This window comes from Portunus trituberculatus, chromosome 40 (genome assembly GCF_017591435.1).
Source record: "Portunus trituberculatus isolate SZX2019 chromosome 40, ASM1759143v1, whole genome shotgun sequence".
In the NCBI taxonomy this organism is placed as follows: domain Eukaryota; kingdom Metazoa; phylum Arthropoda; class Malacostraca; order Decapoda; family Portunidae; genus Portunus; species Portunus trituberculatus.
Genome location: NC_059294.1, coordinates 6,631,415 through 6,652,500, shown reverse-complemented (window position 1 = coordinate 6,652,500; position 21,086 = coordinate 6,631,415). Strand labels below are relative to the sequence as shown.

Genomic DNA, 21,086 nt, shown 5'->3' with positions numbered 1-21,086 from the left:
GTTCTCTTTCAGGTAAAAGTTTAAATAACCAAGTAAAAATCAGGTTTGTCGTTTGCTTTTTCCTTACATACAAGCACACAAACACAGATACATGTGAAGATTCTTATTCTTACACACATATCAATATATTTGTCCGTATCCTTTGGCTAATTCTATCGGCTCTATAAGGAGACTGGCGACTGAGTGGGTCTTTTTCTTTATATTTTTTGTTACCCCTTGGGCAGTCCTTCTCTCTTACATAAAAGAAATATATATATACACATTCATATAAGAGACAGACAAACAGACGAACAGACAGATAGACGAGCTGACTGGCGGACTGATAGACTGACAAGGAGTTGATAAAGACGGATCTCATTATTCGAATAAGAGATCATTAGAGATTAGGAGCTTAATCAAGTGGAAGATAATTATACTAATTAGTCAATAAAGAACAGTGTGTGTGTGTGTGTGTGTGTGTGTGTGTGTGTGTGTGTGTGTGTGTGTGTGTGTGTGTGTGTGTGTGTGTGTGTGTGTGTGTGTGTGTGTGTGTGTGTGTGAGTGAGTGTGTGTGATGAAAGTTGCTACACTGATTCTCTCTCTCTCTCTCTCTCTCTCTCTCTCTCTCTCTCTCTCTCTCTCTCTCTCTCTCTCTCTCTCTCTCTCTCTCTCTCTCTCTCTCTCTCTCTCTCTCTCTCTCTCTCTCTCTCTCTCTCTCTCTCTATTTACTCCTGTAATTTATTTAAGCTCCGAGGACTGTGTTGGGTCTCTCTCTCTCTCTCTCTCTCTCTCTCTCTCTCTCTCTCTCTCTCTCTGTTGCAAATCCCATCGTGGGTTTCGAATATTTACCAATAATCCTCCATATCACGCCGCGACCCACACTGTAAGTCCACACCTCCCCCGCCCACCTTGCCTCCCTTCCACCTTCCACCAGTTCACCCTCCCTCCCTCTCCGTCTCCCTCTCCCTCTCCCTCTCCCTCTCTCTCTCCTGGTACCCTTTCAAATCCAGTATATTGGGTCATTCTCTCTCTATTTCATTCCTTTCTCTCTCTCTCTCTCTCTCTCTCTCTCTCTCTCTCTCTCTCTCTCTCTCTCTTTACTACGTTCGTTCTCTCCATATGACCCTTTACTGGAACATAATTCACCGTTTATTATTTTCCCTCCCTTTTCCCTTAACCTTACGTGCGGGTATGTATTTTCTCTCTCTCTCTCTCTCTCTCTCTCTCTCTCTCTCTCTCTCTCTCTCTCTCTCTCTCTTCGCGACTCTTGGCTTCATTCATCTCCATATTTTTCTTTCCTCCACCTCACTCTTACCTCTTTCCTCTCTTCCCTCTTCCCTCCATCTCATTCCTTCCACTCCCTCACTCCTTCCTCCATCCCATACATCCCTTACAGCCCCTCACTTCTCACTCCTGGCCTTCTTCACCGCCCCCTTCAGGGAACTGTATTCGGGGCGAGGGGGCCTAAACCTCCTCTTGGTCCTCTTCCTCTTGTTCTCTCCCATGGTCAATAATTTTTCTCGCCGCCTCGTCCACTTCCTCTTGCTCAGCAGAAATAAAGTCGAGGATTCCTTCACCCACCGAGAAAGAGAGAGAGAGAGAGAGAGAGTGGAAGAAGAGGAAGAGGATGAGGAGAGAGGGAGAAAGAAGATGAAAAGGAAGGGTCGTACGTAATGCAGAAAGAGAATACGTCACTGCCAAACGATTCGAAAACCCTTTGAGTAATGGGTCCTTCAAGTCTCTTCCACCACCACCATCACTACTACTTACGTCACCACCGCCACCATTGCCATACCAAGGTCACTCCAGCGCCTCCTCCTCCTCCTCCTCCTCCTCCTCCTCCTCCTCCCATCTACAAATTCAACTACTACCTTTAACTATCACTATCAGTATTAACTATCATTACTCCTTCTCTCTACAATCACACAGCCATCATTTGTTCTTACTTCCACCAAACTGTTACTCCTCTCGCCATCCTACCTTCATCTCTGCAGCAAGCACCACCGCCGCCGCCACTGGCCCCTTACTACTTCACTCGCTGCCTACCTGCTTCGACCCCATCCCTGCCACCACCTCCATTACCGCCACCACAAGTCCCTCTCCCTAACGCTGCACTTACTATCTGGGCTCTCTATCCATGCCACAACCACAGTTACCGCCACTATAGATTTCTTCCTACTGTCTTGTACTCGTCGTTATTGCCTGTCCCTCTGCCACAAGTCTGCATATACAGCCACATCGATACAGTCACCACAGTCATCTTTATCTGTCTACTACATTATTTACTCCCCGTCTGCAGTTTTTCTACCTCCCTCACAGCAGTTTCACCGTCACAAACCTCCTTGCTACCCCTTATCACTGCTCTTTAATCCATTCAGTACTGGGATGCATTTTTATCATAAGTTTTGGGTATTATTAAACGATTTTATTGATATTAGAAAGGGTCTATGATGGTCAGAAGGTTAGAGGCAAGAGTCTTCACTATGTTAATCCCCACATAATTTTCTGAAGCTGTATAAAATAACCAACCAATAAGCAGAATAAATATAAAAACGAGTCATGGTATTGAAGAGGTTAAAATCTACTTCTCGTGCTATACTGCAACCATCATTAACACAACGCGCTCCTCTAACTCTTACATCACTGCTCTCACCCACGCCTTCACCCTCACTGCCGCCCTCTTCCCTCCACCGTCTCAGCCTTCGCCGTCTGCACTTGAAGGTTGACGACATGATTTACCTCCAGACGGCGCTTCGCCCACCACCATGCGAGAGTTTCCACGCAGCACGGGGACCAAGGAAGCTGATTACCGAACCTCCATGTTTATTTATTTTCCGAAACTCTCGACAATTTTTCCTTAAACATTTTTGGGGTTGCGTTCAGGTGTTGTGGTGCTGTGAGTGCTGACATCGTAGTGCTGGAGGATTTACGAGGTGAGAGGCTGGTGACTGACTGAGTGATTGATTCAATGGTTGGTTGGTTAACTGGTATGGATGGATGGCTGAGTGGCTGGTTGGGTGAGTGAGTGACTGACTGGCTGGCTGGGTGGCTGAATGACAGGATGACTGGCTGGCTTGTGGACTGGCTAAATGGATGGCTGGCTGAGTGGCTGGCTAGATGACTGACTGGCTGACTGGCGGAGTGGCTGGCTGGCTGGGTGACTGACTGACTGACTGGCTGGCTGAATGGCTGAATGGCTTGAACTGCTGGTTGACCGCGCGACTGACTAACTAACTGGCTGACTGACTGACTAACTGGGTGACTGACTAACTGACTGACTGATTGACTTTTACACCGATACTTAAAGAGAAAATAAGTAGCATTTAGTGAAGGGGAAAGTGGGAGAAGGAAAAAAATAAAGAAGGAGAAGGAAGAAGAAGAGGAGGAGGAGGAGGAGGAGGAGAAATAGGAGGTAGTTTGTGTATACTTTCCTTATATTTCTTTTTACTAAGGGCAGTGATGTGTGTCCCTCATTAAGTGGTGATCGCTCCTTCCTCCTCTACACCAACACCACCACCACCACCACCACCACGTAAATAATGGAAGGCCACGGAAAAAGTGATGTCTCATATTAGTTTCTGTTTCCATTTTATTGATTTTTTGCCCTTTCTTTTCCAAACTTACTATCATATTTTCTTTTATCTTCTATTCTTTTATTTTTGTACATTCTTTCTTTCTTCCTTTCTTCTTGTTGTTGTTGTGTTGTTGTTGTTGTTTTCTTGTGTTTCTTCTTTTTCTTTCTTTCTTCTTTTCTTCTTCTTCTTGTTGTTGTTCTTTTCTTCTTCTTCTTGTTCTTCTTTTCTTCTTCTTCTTCTTCTTCTTCTTCTTCTTCTTCTTCTTCTTCTTCTTCTTCTTCTTCTTCTTCTTCTTCTTCTTCTTCTTCTTCTTCTTCTTCTTCTTCTTCTTCTTCTCCTTTTCTCCTCCTCCTCCTCCTCCTCCTCCTCCTCCTCCTCCTCCTGCAGTAGCTCTCTGAAGTTTTGTGAGTGTTCATGTAATGTTTTGAAGTTAATAGCCGTGTCTCTGTTTACTTGTTTGTTTTCCTTCCTTTTTGTTATTAGAGAAACTATTAATCATCCTTTTCTTTTCCTATGTTTCTTTTTCTCTCGTCTCATTTCGTTTTTTCTTCCTATTTTTCTTTTTTCCCTTTTTCCTTCTTTTAATGGTTTGTTGCTCTCTTTCTTTCATTTTCTTTTCTTCCGTTTTCTTTTTATCTTTCTCTTTCTCGGCGAGGACCGTTTCATATCTTCCCTTCTCGATTTTATTTCCTTTTCCTTTTCTCTCTCTCTATCACGTTACGTAATATTTCTTTTCCATGATTTTTGTCTCTGGCTTAAATTCTTGTTCTTTTTCTCCTCCTCCTCCTCCTCCTCCTCCTCCTCCTCCTCCTCCTCTTCTTCTTCTTCCTCATTTCTTTTTCACATTCAATTTCAGTACGCATTTTTTTTCATTCCCGTTTTTATTCCTTTACTTAATCTGTGGAACTCATTTTTTTTTTCTTTATTTTTTCTTGCAAGATTTTTACTAATTTCCTTCTACTTCTTGTATTGTTCTCATATTTCCGTTTTTTTTCTCTCTGTCGTTTGCACTTATATCTGTATTATTTTTTCTTTCAATTGTAAGTGCTGTCTAACTATCCTAAATATTTCTGTGGACATTCATCTTATTCATTTTCTCTCAGTCACTCATTCTATATACTTATTTTATCATTTGCTATTTAAATTTGGTTTCTGCGTCTAGTTGTGTGTATCATTATGCTTCTTTCTTATTTATGACGGTCTTGTGTGCAATGTGATTCTTGTGTTACCTCTATCTCATCCTCCACGTTTTCCTGATCCCATCTCTTGTATTTCTTTCACTTTCGTGCAAAGGAAACTCTAGAAATCCTTGAATACTGCTCCAAGATAAATTTATGATTCCATTTCTTAGTTTTCCTTTTACTTCTTAACTTAAAATGTCGCCACTTACGCTATGTACGTTTTTTTTTTTTTTTTTTATTCCCTGTCTTGTTTTTTGTCCAATTATTCGTGCAAAGAAAACTCCAGAAATACCTAAATGTTGCGCCAAGATGAATTTACGCTTCCATTTCTTAGTTTTATTTTACTTCTTAGCCCAAAATGTTCCCGTTTACACACTATTTACACTCTGTTTCTTATACAGTTCAGTCTTTCTTTTCGATTTCTACAAATTTTCCTTTTTTTTTTCTTTCGTTTTTATATATTTTTCTTTTTCTACACACATGTCATCCGTAGTAGGAATAGGACAGGAGTAGGCAAGGAGGGCGGGGAAGGCAAGGCAAGGTAGGCCGGGTCTTTCTGTTAAGGCATTCTGTCTTGAACGATCCCCACCACAGGACTCCTCACTTGATCCTCGCCTCTGTGTCCCCTCTCTCCTCTACTCGCCAGCTGATCCCATACCTCCTCTCAAATATATACGTTCTCACACTGCCCTTCCTTCTCCTTCCTCTCCCCATTACTTATTCATCCGTTTCTCCTAGTCACCCCATTCTCTCTCTCTCTCTCTCTCTCTCTCTCTCTCTCTCTCTCTCTCTCTCTCTCTTTCTCCCCCTATCCCCATTAATTCTGTTCCCCCATCTCCCCTTCCCTCTTTCGCATTTATTTCAGTGGCTGCCTTTCATTATTTTTCTCCACTCTTGTTTGCTGTTTCTATTTTTCATTTCCGTTTTTTTTCATTGATATTTCATTCGTAAATTTGCTGTTGTTGTTATTCTTTTTTCATCAATGTTCTTTTTTTTCTTATTGAGTGTTTTTTATCATTTTTTTTTCTTTCCCTCCAGCTTCTCTTTCTTCTTGTTTGGTTTCTTTTGTCTTCTAATCCTCTCATAAGCTCCTTATTGTATATTTCTTATCATGTTTCCCCTCTTCCTCCCTGCTTCTTTTTTTCCTCACGTCTTTTTCCTTTCACATTCTCATCAGTATTTCATTCACTCACTTCGTTCGACATTTTTCCAACCTCCTCCTCCTCCTCCTCCTCCTCCTCCTCCTCCTCCTCCTCCTCCTCCTCCTCCTCCTCCTCCTCCTCCTTCTTCTCTTTCTTCTCTTTCTTTCTCATCTTTTTCTTTTGGTTGTTTCCACACTTCCTTTTATCCTTTTACGCGATTTTTCCTTTATTCTTCCTCCTTCTTCTTCCATGTTTTTCTTTACTTACTTCCTTTCTTTATGTTTTGTCTTTTGTTTTATCCGGACTCTTCCTTGTATTTCTCTCTCTCTCTCTCTCTCTCTCTCTCTCTCTCTCTCTCTCTCTCTCTCTCTCTCTCTCTGTCTATCGACTTCCCTCCGTCAGCGTCTCCGTCACTTACCGTTCTGTTGCCGATCTTGTTCACGCGGCAGTTGAGCTCCGCTGGTTGCTCCACAAGTGCTGTGACGTTGGCTGATCTCTCCACGTCATAGAAGGGTCCCGGGGGCAGCACGTCCACGAAGGGGGGGAGCGAGTTGTGCTGGTGGGGGTGATGGCCGCCAGCCTCGTCGTTTAGAATCGCTCCCGATGTTGCTGTGGAAAGTAGAGAAGGAGAAATGGTTTGTAAGCTAGAGACGGGCGGGGCGTGGCTGCTGTAGGAATAGGGATTAAGGAAGGAAGAAGGAACTGAAGTGCTGAAGGAGAGAGAGAGAGAGAGAGAGAGAGAGAGAGAGAGAGAGAGAGAGAGAGAGAGAGAGAGAGAGAGAGAGAGAGAGAGAGAGAGAGAGAGAGAGAGAGAGAGAGAGAGAGAGAGAGAGAGAGAGAGAAAAGGAGAGAGACCTGGACAGGGAGGTAAATGTAAAGTTTTGGCGAATAAAAAGGACGGGAAGGGAACGGAAATGGAAATGAAAAACAAGGTTAAGAAAGAAACGTTTTACGAGAGAGAGAGAGAGAGAGAGAGAGAGAGAGAGATGATGGACGTGGACTTTAAGGTTGAGGTGAAGAGGAAAGCGGAAAAACGTACTTATGGGAACGGGAAGGAATGGAAGTAATGGAAGAGGTGGGAGGAATGGAAGAGATTGTACTTTTATAGACTGACGAAGATGGATTGTGAGAAGAACATCAATCTCATCTCCGCCTGCAGACTGATTGATGGCAGGGAAAGGGCAAGTCTCCAGATGGTGCAGTAAATACCGTGAGATGCTGATGATGTTTGCTCGCCTTCCATTGATGATTTGAATTGTAAATGTTATGACTTAAGCTTTTCATTTTTCAGTTCGCCATTACCGTTCGATCGTTTCTTTATAACTAGTAGCGAGAATGTGATTAAGTATGTATTAAAAAAAAGTACAGTTTTCATATTTGCTGCATTAAATTTAACGCTGAGATATTGTAAGAAAAATTCGTGTCATTATTCAGTCTCATATCACAGTATTTTTCCCAAAAGTCAAAGAAAAACGCATACAGAAAGCCAAAGGTTAGAGATTTGCCTTATATCAAGAAAGTTAAAGTCCTTATGCCATAAGCTTTACAATTTTTCTTTTTTTCAGCAAAAAGAGAAGCAAGCGAAGGGCAAAGAAAAAAAGGCTCACTTGATTGCCAGTTTCCTGAAAGAATAATAGAGTTATCCAATAGTCTGGGATAAATGTCTTGAAACTTCTCTCTTAAAAGAAATCAAGTCGTGTTCATAGTATATTAATAAAAGCTCACATCTTACTTAGAACACCATCAGGTATCTTTGAGTTTATCTAAGAGCCTGAGCTAACTGTAAAGACGTGGCCAGAACAGCTCACTCATTACACAAACTATACACACTCGCACTGTAAACTAAACCACACTAATAGAAGAAGCAATACAAATCTTAGGAGACAAAAAGGAAGCATTTACTGAGGTCACAGCTGGCTTTGATAGACTCACAATGCCCCCTGAACCTAGTCCTACTAGACCTCACTGGAAACTAAATTACACAAAATAAAGAAATAAATTTACTACCCAGCTGAACTAAAAGAGTATACTGCTCATCTTTTTAATAATTTTTCTTTATTTATACCATGTGGGTTTTTCACGGGAATTTATGGGCTAAAGGGATACTTTTGGGGTACCTCCTATCTAAAATCCTACCCGCTAAGAAATCATTGCCCCGAGTGAGAAAGCCAATCCTCACTCGGACCGTGGACAGGATTCGAACCCGTGCGCTTGGAGACCCCTCGGACCCCAAAGCACGCATGGTTCCACTGTACCACGGCGAAACAAGAAAACATAAATGGGTAGCGATTAATTGTACCTTTGTGCTGCGCTATTGCGAGTTATTGGACCAGCCGCCTAACGAATTAACACAACCTACTGGGATTGGTTCTGTTTGGCATACCACGTGGGAATGTCACGCCGCTCTGGACACTCCCTGGTGGACACCCCGTGATGGGACCATGTGTGTGTGCAATTCACGGAACTATACATTGCTTTTTTTTTTTTTTTTAACCTGCTCGGGAAGTTTAATTTAGTACAGTTTGTTTGGTACTGGTGATCTGGTGTGGTGTGGATCTGGTGGTGTGGTACTGGTGGCGTGGTGTGGTCTGGTATTGGTGGTGTGGTACTGGTGGTCTGTTACTGGTGGTGTGGTACTGGTGGGCTGGTGTGGTGTGGCAATGGTGGCCTAGTACTGGTAATGTGGTACTAATAGTGTGATGCTTGTGCTCTGGTAAAGGTCGTCTGGTACTGGTATAACAGACTGGTATATTGTACTGGATATTCATTCATTCGTGCAAACAAAATATAAAGGAAAAAAAAGATGAGTTATTATTTCCACCAACTCTCCTGATCACTAAAGAAAAAAAAAAAACCTTTGTTCCGTTTCCGAATATGACAGCAATTCGTTATATTAGTTCTCGATATGAAATAATAGGACGTGTGATAACTTATTCGGAGAGAAAAAAAAAAAAAAACGTTCTGGACACACACACACAAATAAAAGTTTTCCCAATTGTTTATTAATTTATAGAATAGAAGGGTCCATGTCATTTAGGGGGTATAAGCACATTTATGTTGAATTAAGTCTATTTTTAAGCACATTTGTACTATGTCCCACAAGTAGAGGCGTCACCTGTCACATTTTGTTACGTGTTACACCCAGGGAGTTCATTACCACCCACCCACCCACCCACCCACACACACACACACACACACACACACACACACACACACACACACACACACACACACACACACACACATACACACGGCCTCTTATACCCCTTTACTTCCTACACACACAGAAAACGGAAACCTGCTACTGGAGATCCAAGAGTGACATGATACACGGATCAGTAATGTGGACACAGCAGAGACGGAAAGACACGAAGTAAGGGAACACAATAGGAGGCAAAAAGAGAGACGCTGCAATAAAGGTTTAGTGGAAGAAGGGAAGGCGAGAAGGGAATAAGGGAGGAAGGTAGAAAGGTAAAGGTGGAAGAGATTGAGATAAGACAGGGAAAAGGCGAGAAGAGAGAGGAGGAAATAAAGAAAAGGAGCAGGATACACGAAAGGCTAAGAGATGGAAAATAAAGAGAAACAGTAGGAAATGAAGAAAAGAGAAAGAGGAGAAGAGAGAAATGTGAACTGTAGAAGAGATGAAAGAGAGGAAGGAAAGATGAGAAGGGAGGAAAAGGGAGGAAATAGAAGAAAGGCGAAAGAGAAAGCAAGGAAGATGAGAGAGAATAGATGAGAAGGGAAGAAAGGAGGGAGAAGAGAAGAAAAACCGAGGAAGGAAGCGAGAAAGAGAGGAGAGGAGAGAAAAGAGAGATGAAATAAGAGAAGAGAAAAAATAGAAAAGAGAGACATATGAAAGCCGAGAGGAGATGTGGCTCGAGAGAGGAAGGTGAAGGAGGAAAGGCGAGAAGGGAAAACGAGAGGGGGGACAGCAGACAAGGCGGAGATGTCGTGTCTTATCCTACAGAGACAGATGGACCCAAAACAGCCATAGTCACGTCAGTCATTGTCTCCCCCTGGTGACTGAACCCGCCAAGATCTCAACGTGGGAGTGATGAGAAGAGGAGTGGGAAATGTGATGAGGAGAGTGATTAGCGGGAAGGGCCGTGAAGGAACCAGGGTCGGAGGAGAAAGAAGGAACGCTTTGAGGAAAAAGGAAAGGTCTTCAGGAAATAAAAGTGAAAAGAAGTCGAGTGGTGGTGATGGGTGTGGTGGTGGTGGTGGTGGTGGTGGTGGAATTGTCGGAGGAAATGATCACATGGGATGTGCAGAGGAAAGAATAAAAGAGAAAAGGGATTGCAAGGAAAGAACAGAGAAAGGAATTACAAAAAAAAAAAAGGAATAAATGCGCACACAAACATTTACGTAAAACTTAACGGATAAACAAAATAGATAAACACAAAAAAGGTAATTGGATACATGTAAGAAAACAAAGATGCATAGAAAACGAGAAAAAGAAAATTTAGAAACAAATGACGGAATTCTTTATATTGACAAACCGGAGTATGGATAAGGATGAATAACCAGGCGATGAATAGCCGGTGATGAGACACGTGAAGCTTATAATACAGGTGTGGGATCAGGTGTGGCGGTGGGGACAGTGTGGAGTGTCGTGTCTGGCGGCTGTTGGTGCCTGGCTGGACTGACGCGGCGGTTTCAGTTTTCAGCGCCGTCATGAGCCGTAAGCGCAGCGGCCCACGTGATATCACAGCCTCAGGAGGTCCTAATCTCTAATGCAAACAGATAATCTCCTTTATTGCCTGCCTTCACTGCCGAACGAAATAGAAAAGGAAATTAATTACATGCAGGAAGAAAAAGAAAGAAAATATCAATGGGAATTTCTTTCACGTCTATTCATACAGGCCGCGTCATGCATACAGTCTTGCCGAGAAATGGAAGAAAAGACAAACCTTGGCGAAGAAAAGCTACTAAAGGGAGAAGTGTCGGAAGTGTAAAAGATTCTCGTGGAGAGAGAAAGAGAGATGAAAGGATGGAGAGAGAAAGGAAAGGGAGATTAGAAACCAATTTGTTGCTGTAAATGACCAGCCTTCGAAGAGAATAATGTTTCGGGCTGCAATCCAGGGAAAAGAAAAGTCATTTCAACTTTCCTTTTAAAACGAATTTCGTGTCATCTGTGCTAAGGCTTTGGTTTTGCCCTGGAGGCTGAGGGAGGAGGCGGGCGGGATGTTGGTGATGAGTGGCTGGTGATGAGAGGGGGAGGGTTGTGGTGGGCGTGGCTGGATGAGGCGAAACAAGGAAAGACATTAAGAGTGAGGAGCAAGAAGGAAGCTTAATAGTCAAAGCGAAAGAGGAAAAAAGGATATAAGGCAACTAACAACCCGGAAGACGATGCAAGGCGGGGCTAGAGGCAGTCTGTGGGGACGGCAGGGCAATGCAAAACCTGAGGATACTGAGGAAGGATGGTACGTGGAAGAGTAGGATGGGTAATGCTTGAACAAGAAAAGATGGGGCTGAGGTTCAGAGAATGGGGACAGAGACAGTACTGGGAAAGAGCTATAAAGAGGAAGAGAGATTATTAAAGCATCGAGGTGTGACAGAGATGAAGAATGAAAAGAACAAGAAGGTTGAGCAATTTTGTCTTGTTCTCTCTCTCTCTCTCTCTCTCTCTCTCTCTCTCTCTCTCTCTCTCTCTCTCTCTCTCTCTCTCTCTCTCTCTCTCTCTCTCTCTCTCTCTCTCTCTCCCATTTTCTCTATATGATCCCATTTCTCATCTACGCCTTCCTATCTCCCTTCTCTCTCTCTCTCTCTCTCTCTCTCTCTCTCTCTCTCTCTCTCTCTCTCTCTCTCTCTCTCTCTCTCTGCTCCCATTTTTCTCTATATATGATCCCATTTCTCATCTACGCCTTCCTATCTCTCTCTCTCTCTCTCTCTCTCTCTCTCTCTCTCTCTCTCTCTCTCTCTCTCTCTCTCTCTCTCTCTCTCTCTCTCTCTCTCTCTCTCTCTCTCTCTCTCTCTCCATCAAATATTTTCCCATCCTCTTTCCCTTCCTTCTTTTCATTTCTTCCCACGTTATCACCCTTCTTTTCCTCCTCACCAGTACCTCACTTTTCTTTCCTTCCCTTCACTCCCTTGCCTTCCTTCCTTCCTATCTCGTCTCCATCTCCACTGCCTCCCCTCCTACATCGCGGAACATTCGGGCAATTTAACAGCTGCAACGAGAGTACTTCAGCCTCGCCCCGTCTGCCTGGCGTGGAGTCCTCACCATCACATCTCACCTCATATTCTCCTAATGAGGATCCTTCATGACCGCCAGAACGCTCCTCTCATTTCTTCTCCGACCGTAGCGAGAGTCAGTACCTTCCTCTTCCTCTTCCCTGCAGTGCGTCACCGTTATTTGCATTCACATCAGTACTTTATTTTCTGTTGTAATCCTTATTAGCTCGCTTGACTGCACCATTCCCCCTGTTCTTATGATTCTGTTAATCTTTTCGAATGCTTTCAGAAATCGAGGCAAGTGGGACGAAACACGTAGGTAGTAAAGTAAGTTGGTAATAGTTGGCAGGAAAGACGTGAGCGGGTAATACGTTAAGAGATGCGGAAGAGGCGAGGAAGACAGAGGGATGCAAAGAGGTGTGGGTGGGTGGGAAACGGAAGACGGTAAAGAAGGGTAAGAAGGAAGAGTGAGTGGGTCGGTAAGAGGCAGGGAGAGGGTGATTAAGTGATACGGGAGACAAATAGACCAAGGGATCGAGAGAGAGAGAGAGAGAGAGAGAGAGAGAGAGAGAGAGAGAGAGAGAGAGAGAGACGGAAGGATTAAGGAGACAGGAAAAATATGAGTGTAAAAGGCGAATGAGAGTCAAAGGGAAGAGGAAATAGGGTGAGTGACAAAGAATCATACAGACTGCTGGAGAAATGACAGTGAAGAGAGAGAGAGAGAGAGAGAGAGAGAGAGAGAGAGAGAGAGAGAGAGAAAAAAAAAACGTAAAGGAAATTAAACGGAAAGGAAAACAAAGACAATAAGAAAGGGAAGATAAAGAGAAGAAATTACGAAAGAACCTTCAAACAGATTTAATTTATTGTTTTATAGATAAATAAGTACCAATATAATGGCCATCGGGAAAAATGATAACAATTCTTTAAAAGACATCAAAGCAAAATGATATATCTGGAGAAATTTGATTAGAAGTAGCAATTTCCTTTGTAATTTGAGTAAGTTGTCGGAAAAGGAAATGAAAACAGAGGAACAAGAATGATTAGTGTTAAGTATACAAAAGAGAGAGAGGAGGGATAAATGAGAAGAGACAGCGGGGAGTGATAAATAAGCAGGAAAGAGAACAGGAGAGAAGGAAGGGAGGAAGAATGGAGAGACGAGCGAGGGTAAGAAATTAGTTGTCTTCTTGCTTTTTCGTCTGTATATACTCTCTCTCTCTCTCTCTCTCTCTCTCTCTCTCTCTCTCTCTCTCTCTCTCTCTCTCTCTCTCTCTCTCTCTCTCTCGTCTATGGATGTAAAGGGTAAACAAGTCATTAGATTGGTTATCAAGAGATGTAATTATGATCATGAATTACGCATTAAGATGATCATAATAATAGTATCAATACCATTACTAACACTATCACCACCGTCACTACTACTACTACTACTACTACTACTACTACTACTACTACTACTACTACTACTACTACTACTACTACTACTACTACTACTACTACTACTACTACTACTACTACTACTACTACTACTACAATCATGGCCGTTCCTCTCAGCTACGACTGGCCTCCCTTTCCCCACAAGCCGTACAATTACTTTCCTTTTTTCTTTAATCAGAGGACATGAAGCGAGGAGAAAGTGCTATTGTGGGTGAAAAAGAAGACACCCTCATGAAGTACTTTTGTTGTTATCTCGGTACTTGTACTGTGCCGTTCCCTTTACTACTTCGCTCTCACTCACCACTATCACCACCACCAACACTACCTCCACCACCATCACCAGCACCCATTACAACTATTATTCTCCAGCCACCCTTCCTATTAGTTCCCTTACAGCCTTCACCATCACGACTATTAGTACTGATACCACCACTACCACTACTACTATTATTGCTACTACTACTACTACCTCACCCTCTTTTTTCATTACTACTGCCACTCCAACCGGTGCCCCAATCGCCTCCGCCTCCGCCGTCGTTCCTGCCGCCACCATCACTCACACTGAAGCCGCCTTGGACGCCGCCAGCCTTCATTATTGCTTCATTTCCCATCATAAGTCACTGCTTGTGTTTTCCTGCGCGCCGTGTCCTGATGATTTGGTCGTGTGTATGTGTGTGTGTGTGTGTGTGTGTGTGTGTGTGTGTGTGTGTGTGTGTGTGTGTGTGTGTGTGTGTGTGTGTCCGCAAAGTCTTCTTCAGCCTCCTCATTACTCCACGCTCATTAATCTCCCGGTGAGGTCTTGGGTTGGAGATGAATTGTGTTGGGCGGCGGGAGTCACGGTGTTCCCCGCCGGCAGGTGACGTGCTTCATTAACGAAATAAACTCAGCAATTTAGTCAGAATTTAAAGTTTAATTAACTTAACTGCTGACGAATTAAAGGTCCGCCCGAGGAACAGACTGGCTGGGTCTCCGCGTGCTGGATTTATGTTAGCGGTGGTTGTTGATTTTCCTTCTCTTGTCTAGGGTTTTCATTCTCACCGAGCGTTCTTCCTCTTCCTCCCTCAGCATTCCCTAGACAGTAAAACTGCCATATCTTTCTCCTTCACAAAACTTAACCTTCTTTATCGTCCTCTTCTTCCTTCCTCTTCTCCTTTCTCTTCATCTCTCTACCAAGTCTCCTTCACACGTGCACAGACTCAGTTAGAAATCAGGTAACCTCTAATGTTTTCAGCTAACTGGATCGCCTTTTGTTCTATCCTTCCACTCAAATGCTGCATGAAACACTCAACACCTAACTCACACACACACAAGACCAGCCACCGCACACCTGTTGCTATTTCATTTCCTGAAACAATTAGCTCATCTTGAACATCTCACACGAAGCGCCTGACAAAGTACACAACACTCACCGCCTGACGCGCTGATCGTCTTGGGAACTCCAGGAGAATGTTCGCATTAGATACTCTCACATCTGCACACACACGTCTCCTTGCACCTGTCCAAGCACCATCCTGTGGCATAATCTTTCACTACAATCTGTGTCTCCCTTCACCACCTCAACACTACATCTCATCATCCTCCACAACACATCAATACCTGCACTACACACTCCAAAACTCTTTCCACACAAATTCAACAACTCTTTACTGTTATCCAAAGTTCCTCTCCTTCAGCATTCCCCAACGCCTTCTCTATACTCACTCTGGCACCTGGTCCTCGTAACCTCAACACCTGTACTCATACCATCACTGATTACTCTCCCCGACATACCACACTCAACACTGTTCCAGCATTTCCTTCATACCTAAACCAGTACCTACCCCAACACAACTATGCCTCACCTTCTCCAGCACGTCCCCCACGCCTCCCTTTCCGTACCTAGCACCTCCCCACACCTGCCCAACACCGACCCTCACCTGTATCTCGTCGGCACGTCGCCACAATTAATGGTCGCCGAGATTGATCTACACGAGTGACGCCACAATTTCATACCTGAGGGAGTCTTGTCTTTAATATTCCACTCGTAATTAACTAAACCTCGTCAATTGCAGGTGTGGAGGCGCCGGTTAATGTATAGGACACGTAGTCTGTAATTCAGTAATTAGTTAATTGGATATGTTTTTGGGGGCTTTTGTTCCTGTTTTTTTTTTTTTTTTTCTCTCTCTCTCAAACGTTTAATTTTGACGATCTGGCTTGACGTGGGCGGGGTGGCGGAGGGGCGGCGTGAGTAGTGGGCGATGGGTGCGGACGGTGCATGGGTGAGTCCGCGTGATCCGTCGTGGCGGATTACGTATGTCAAGAAGGTAATTAGGAAAATCTTCACTAATTAGAGCAGAGTAATGTGGAAGTGAGGGTCTTAATTTTCCCGCGAGGCTGAGTAATGGCTGACAAGTTTTTATTTTTCCTTCCTTTTTTTTTTCTCTATGAACCGACGACGAAATTCGGAAGAAAAAGAGCCGGCGAGACGAAGACGGAGACGGACGGAAGGGTGGGTGGCTCAGGGTGGCTCAAGGAAGGAAGGAAGGAAGGAGTAGTGGGGAGTGGTGGGATGGTGGGGAGGGGTGATTGGCAGTGTGATTATGGTGAGTGGTGCGGCCGCTTGTGCTTCGCTGATGGGAGACCGAAACTTTGATTGGAATGAGCGGTTCGATGGCGCGGCGAGGCGAGGCGAGGCGAAGATTGGGGAATTAGGGGGACTGGGACCGGGTCAGAGTGATGAGGTTTTGTAATGAGCGTTAGGTATGAATAAGTGGATGAATGATTGGGTGATGTGGTGATGTGTGTAAAGTGATTCTCTCTCTCTCTCTCTCTCTCTCTCTCTCTCTCTCTCTCTCTCTCTCTCTCTCTGTATACATGTTGTTGTCCTGCAGAAAGGAAACACATTCTCGTAAATCCCAAGTAAACACCGAGAAGAATAGTATCCGCCACACCTGGACAGTTCCCACCTTGAGACAGAATGAACTGAGCCTTGAAATGGGTGTGGGAAGGACGGACACCTTAAAGGAATAGATATACATGTACTCTTTATATATATTTTTGATGACAGATATTTTGTGATTTACAGCTCAGTAGAAAGGTGCATTATGAATTCACGTTATTGGATATTGATCTTGGGTGAGTAAAGCGCAGTTAAGGAATTTCTTTTGCTCTCACAGTTTAAATATGACGCCTAGATTTTCACCACTAAGGTATTATAATTCTATTTCAGGTATGAGTAGGTCTGATGAAGCCTGCCATTTGGTTAACATATTTTTTTTTTTCTCGTGAAATGGAAAAGTTCATGTACTAGTTGCCATTTAATTGCAGTATTTCATTACCATTGTGTATTAGTTCCTCTCTGGCTAACGAATAGTGACTGCATGAGGTTTGAAAATTACCTGTAGTGAACGGACGTAGAAAATAAAAATGATAGATATCTGTTAACTTGTCAAGAGATTGGCGGCACATAGGGACAGACAAGAGAGGAGAATTAACCCTTTCGATACCGGGACACATTTTTACCTTGAGATTTATGTACGATCAGACCATTTTATTTACATTAGGAAGGGGTGATGGAGGTCTGGAGATTAATGGCCAAAGTCTTCACTATTTTGATATCCACTGAAGCTAAATTTAATCACCAAATAGTAAGCAGAATTAATATGAAAACGCGGCATGGTACTGAAGGGATTAAAGAAACATAAGAGCAAAATCACATGGACGAAAAAACACACAAAGACAAAAATCAAGAAAGTAATTGGCAAAAACTGGAAGGGAATACAATCTTTACAATACCAGCGGGGGAAATTTCTGAGAAAATAGAGCTTAGGAGGCACACGAAGGGGCGCCTTGTCACCCAACACGACCCCATCAGTGCTACGCCGTCGCCTGATGAGAAACACGACACATTCCCGGAAGTAAATACACTACATTATATAAATCTCATGTGGGGCCGAATTGCACGCTGACCAGGAAGTTGTTGTTGGTGGAGGAAGCGATTCGTAAGAGCCTCACGTGATCGATACTCTTCGCTTAGCCCCTTCAATACTGGAACACATTTTAACCCTGCGATTTGTGTAAGATTAGACTTTTTTCTACATTAGGAAGGGTCTATGGAGAAGATTGATACCCACAGTCTTCAGTATTTTAATCACCACATGAGTTTTCGAAGCTGCATAAAATCACCTAATAGTAACCAGAATGAATATGGAAACGCGTCATGGTACTGAAGGGGTTAAGGTAAGAAGCGTTTGCCACTGTTTCATATATTGCTGTGGATAGTTGATATTTGCACCGTTTGCTTTCTCTTCTTTTCTTTTTTTCTTCTCCTCCTCCTCCTCCTCCTCCTCCTCCTCCTCCTCCTCCTCCTCCTCCTCCTCCTCCTCCTCCTCCTTCTTCTTCTTCTTCTTCTTCTTCTTCTTCTTCTTCTTCTTCTTCTTCTTCTTCTTGTTTTTTTTTCTTCTTCTTCTCTATACGACCTTATTCCCACTGTGTTGTAGAGTCAGCCGCTTGAGTTAACTTTTTCTCCATCTGTTTCTCTTCATTGCGTCTTTTTGTGGTCCAAGTTTATTCATGTCACGCGTCAACACGTCTTTCCATCTTATTCTCTGTCTATCCACACTTCTTTACACGTTTTTGTTCCTTTCTTTTTGTAATTTTGTGTGTTGCATTATTTTCATTATTAGATTTCTTTTCTTTTCTCTTTTTGCAGTAAACTATCTAATGAGTATTTCTCTGGACAGTTAATGGCTCAGTTAATGGCTATGCACAGTTTATCGTTTGTATTTGTGTATTGTAACATTTTTTTCAATTTTTTATTATTTTATCACGCTGTAATATTTTTTTTTTTTTTTTGCCATTAATGAAGTAAGTATATATGTATATTTTGTGTATTAAGTATTGCCCTGGACAGTTAATAAGCATGCATCGTTGTTGTGTTTGTAGTATTATGTGTTTTTTTTACTCATTCATTCATCATTATTTTGTTTTTGCACCACTTTTCTTTCTTTCTCATGTTGTGTATTATATGTACTCATTTACTCATTATTTTTTTTTCTTATTTTTTATTACATTTTTTTTCTCTCCCAGTAAAGCAAGTGACAAACGCGCGAAGCCTCCAGTGTCGCGTGGCTTGATGTGATGCGTTGAAGGGAAAATCTACACGTGACTTGCTTTTTTTTCTCTCTCTTATAGTCGTCAGCGTCAATGCATCACGAACAGCGCTGCACTAAAGTTGGTCTCCGCTGAGTGTAAAACTTCTGATTTGTAGATATTAGAATTTGTGTTACTTAACGAATTATTATTTGAAGTCAATGATTTTTTTTGTTTCTGACTTTTTACTCTTTTTGCCTTTTCTTTTTATTTTCCTTTTTTCCTTTTATATCCTTTTATTTTTCTTTAGATCACTCAACTAAATCTTACTTAATTCTTTCAGTACCAGAACACGTTTTCATATTCATTCTAAATACTATTTGGTGATTTGGGAATTAAAATAGTGGAAACTCTGGCCGTTAATCTTCTTACCTCAATAGACCCTTCCTAATGTCAATAAAATGGTCAAATCACACGAAAAATCATGATTAAAATGTGCTCCAGTACTGAAAGGGGTTAACGGACCATTAGAGACCACCAACTTCAATTTAAAGACAAACAAAAATCAAGATGACACTGTGGCTCTTTTGCCTTCCTGCCTCGTAACTTCACACACTCTTGGAATGACACTAAAAGCCTTGCCAGAAGATAAGAAGACCGAAAGAAAAAAATGCTTACATAAGAAATAAAACAAGAAGGAAATAGCACGTAAGCCACGAATACGCCCCTCCATAGGCACTGCGGATGGATAAAGGAGGTAATGCCGCGCTTTGGATCAACAACTGTACTTCTGGGAAAGGCGGCGTCAAGCAACGAGCTCTTCCTCTTGTAGATAAGGCGCCTGACTGTTTTCATTGGGGAAGTTTGTAAGTGTCCGCCGTCAAGGTCGTATCTATCAGCAGGACACAAAATTGGAGGGAGAAGAAAATGGGTGTCAATGCAGCGTTTTCGTGGCGTTCGTACGTAGGCCGTCATGTAGCAGTGTTATCTTGTTTGCGTGTGTGGGGAGACTGGGAAAGGTTTGATGGCGAGGCGGTAAAGGAATGTCAGCTATGGTGCTATACATATGAATATCACTTTTGCTGTTATTGTGACTTTTTACGCTGCCTTCATGTCTTTTTTTTATTTAAGTTGCAAGTATTGAGTCGCAGAGAGGATTTAGCAATGGGACAGAGACAAACATTGCTGCAAACTTACCTGAGGGTATGAAAAAGTACAGAATTACGGCCAGCATTGTTGGGACGTCCATTACTCTTGTCAGCTCGCCACGGTCCTCATCTGCAGGAAGAAGAATAATGATTTGTGAGAACAGTGAGCGTAAGCGCGTGTGATAAGACGTCAGTCATTATGAATGGAAAGAGTAATGTAGGCGGGTACAGTCTGGCAGTGGCACCAGTGGCGCCACCCATGGGAGGCGGAGGAGGCTGGCAGTGATGCTAAGGTCATCAGCAGCTCGCTAAGTGGGAGTTGTACTGGTACATCAGAGAGTGTGAGGAAAGGGTGCAAGGGAAGGGAAGGTGTGAGGTTGTGTTAGTGATTAGCGATTCCTTAAGCTTAAGAGTTTTGTTTCCCATTAATCTTGAATTTGTTTCGCCTGGTGAAGGTGGACGGCACCCTCCCCACCACATGGCCAGCACAAGTGTCGTGGGTCCAGACTCATTGTACTTCAGGGCCGTGACAAGCTAATGGGAACTGATCTTATCTATGCATGGAAATGCAAATCTTTAGCTCTGGCCCAGTGATCCACCGATAAGGAGCTTTTGCACTGAGATAAGTGCGAGGACAATACCTGGACGCTGGTACAAGTTTAACTACCAGAAAATAGGCGTCGCACTGTTGGGGAGGCGCCGTGGCTGGCAGCTGTGGCGCGCGGTCCAGGCAGGAGTGAAGTAATTAGAGTGGGCTGGGGAATGCCTGTGGAATGTTTGGCAGTTACGAGATAGAGTTAGAAGTTATTGTCACACTTGTGCAGGAACAGCCGAGGATGACCGGAACACCAAGAAATTAGATAAAAGCAATTACATATAAAGGTTGTTTGTACAGTCACACTGGTACAATTGTCTGTGCTACAACTCTACATGTGTTGCTGCCACCTCTACTAATTATGTAGTTGCTGTAATGTTGATGATGTTGTTGTTGTTGTTGTTGATGTTGTTGTTGTTAGTGGTGCTGCTTCTGCTGGTATAGCAGCTGTTGTTTTTGTTGTTGTTGCTGTTGTTGTTGATGATGCTGCATATTGATGATAGTAATAATAATGATAGTAATAGTAATAATAATGAAACAACAAAACACCATGAAACACACAAAGTCTCTACGGTGCATCAAAAACTATACTATCCAGCCTTGAGAGCTTTTTTTTTATTTTATCAAGCAAACTTGTGCCATAAATATAAGGCGAGACTTCGTAGTTTGGAAGGTGACTGGCTGCTGCACGGAGACGGCGGCCGCATCTGCACACAAACACTCGCCGAAGTCTTAAGAAATACGTGCACATTAAAGGCGTTGCCGCGACACCAGTCAGGGACGATAAT

The 21,086-nt window shown here is 43.0% G+C and overlaps 1 protein-coding gene across 1 annotated transcript in view; it reads right to left on the bottom strand.

The window, feature by feature from the left end:
* LOC123516130 (protein amalgam-like) overlaps positions 1-21,086 on the bottom strand; it is a 177,443-nt gene that overhangs the window by 36,503 nt on the left and 119,854 nt on the right. Inside the window, exons 2-3 of the mRNA XM_045275238.1 lie at positions 19,753-19,833; positions 6,296-6,486 (exon numbers count right to left, since the gene is read on the bottom strand). Coding sequence (XP_045131173.1) covers positions 6,296-6,486; positions 19,753-19,833 — 272 coding nt within the window. The remainder of the gene's footprint in view (positions 1-6,295; positions 6,487-19,752; positions 19,834-21,086) is intronic.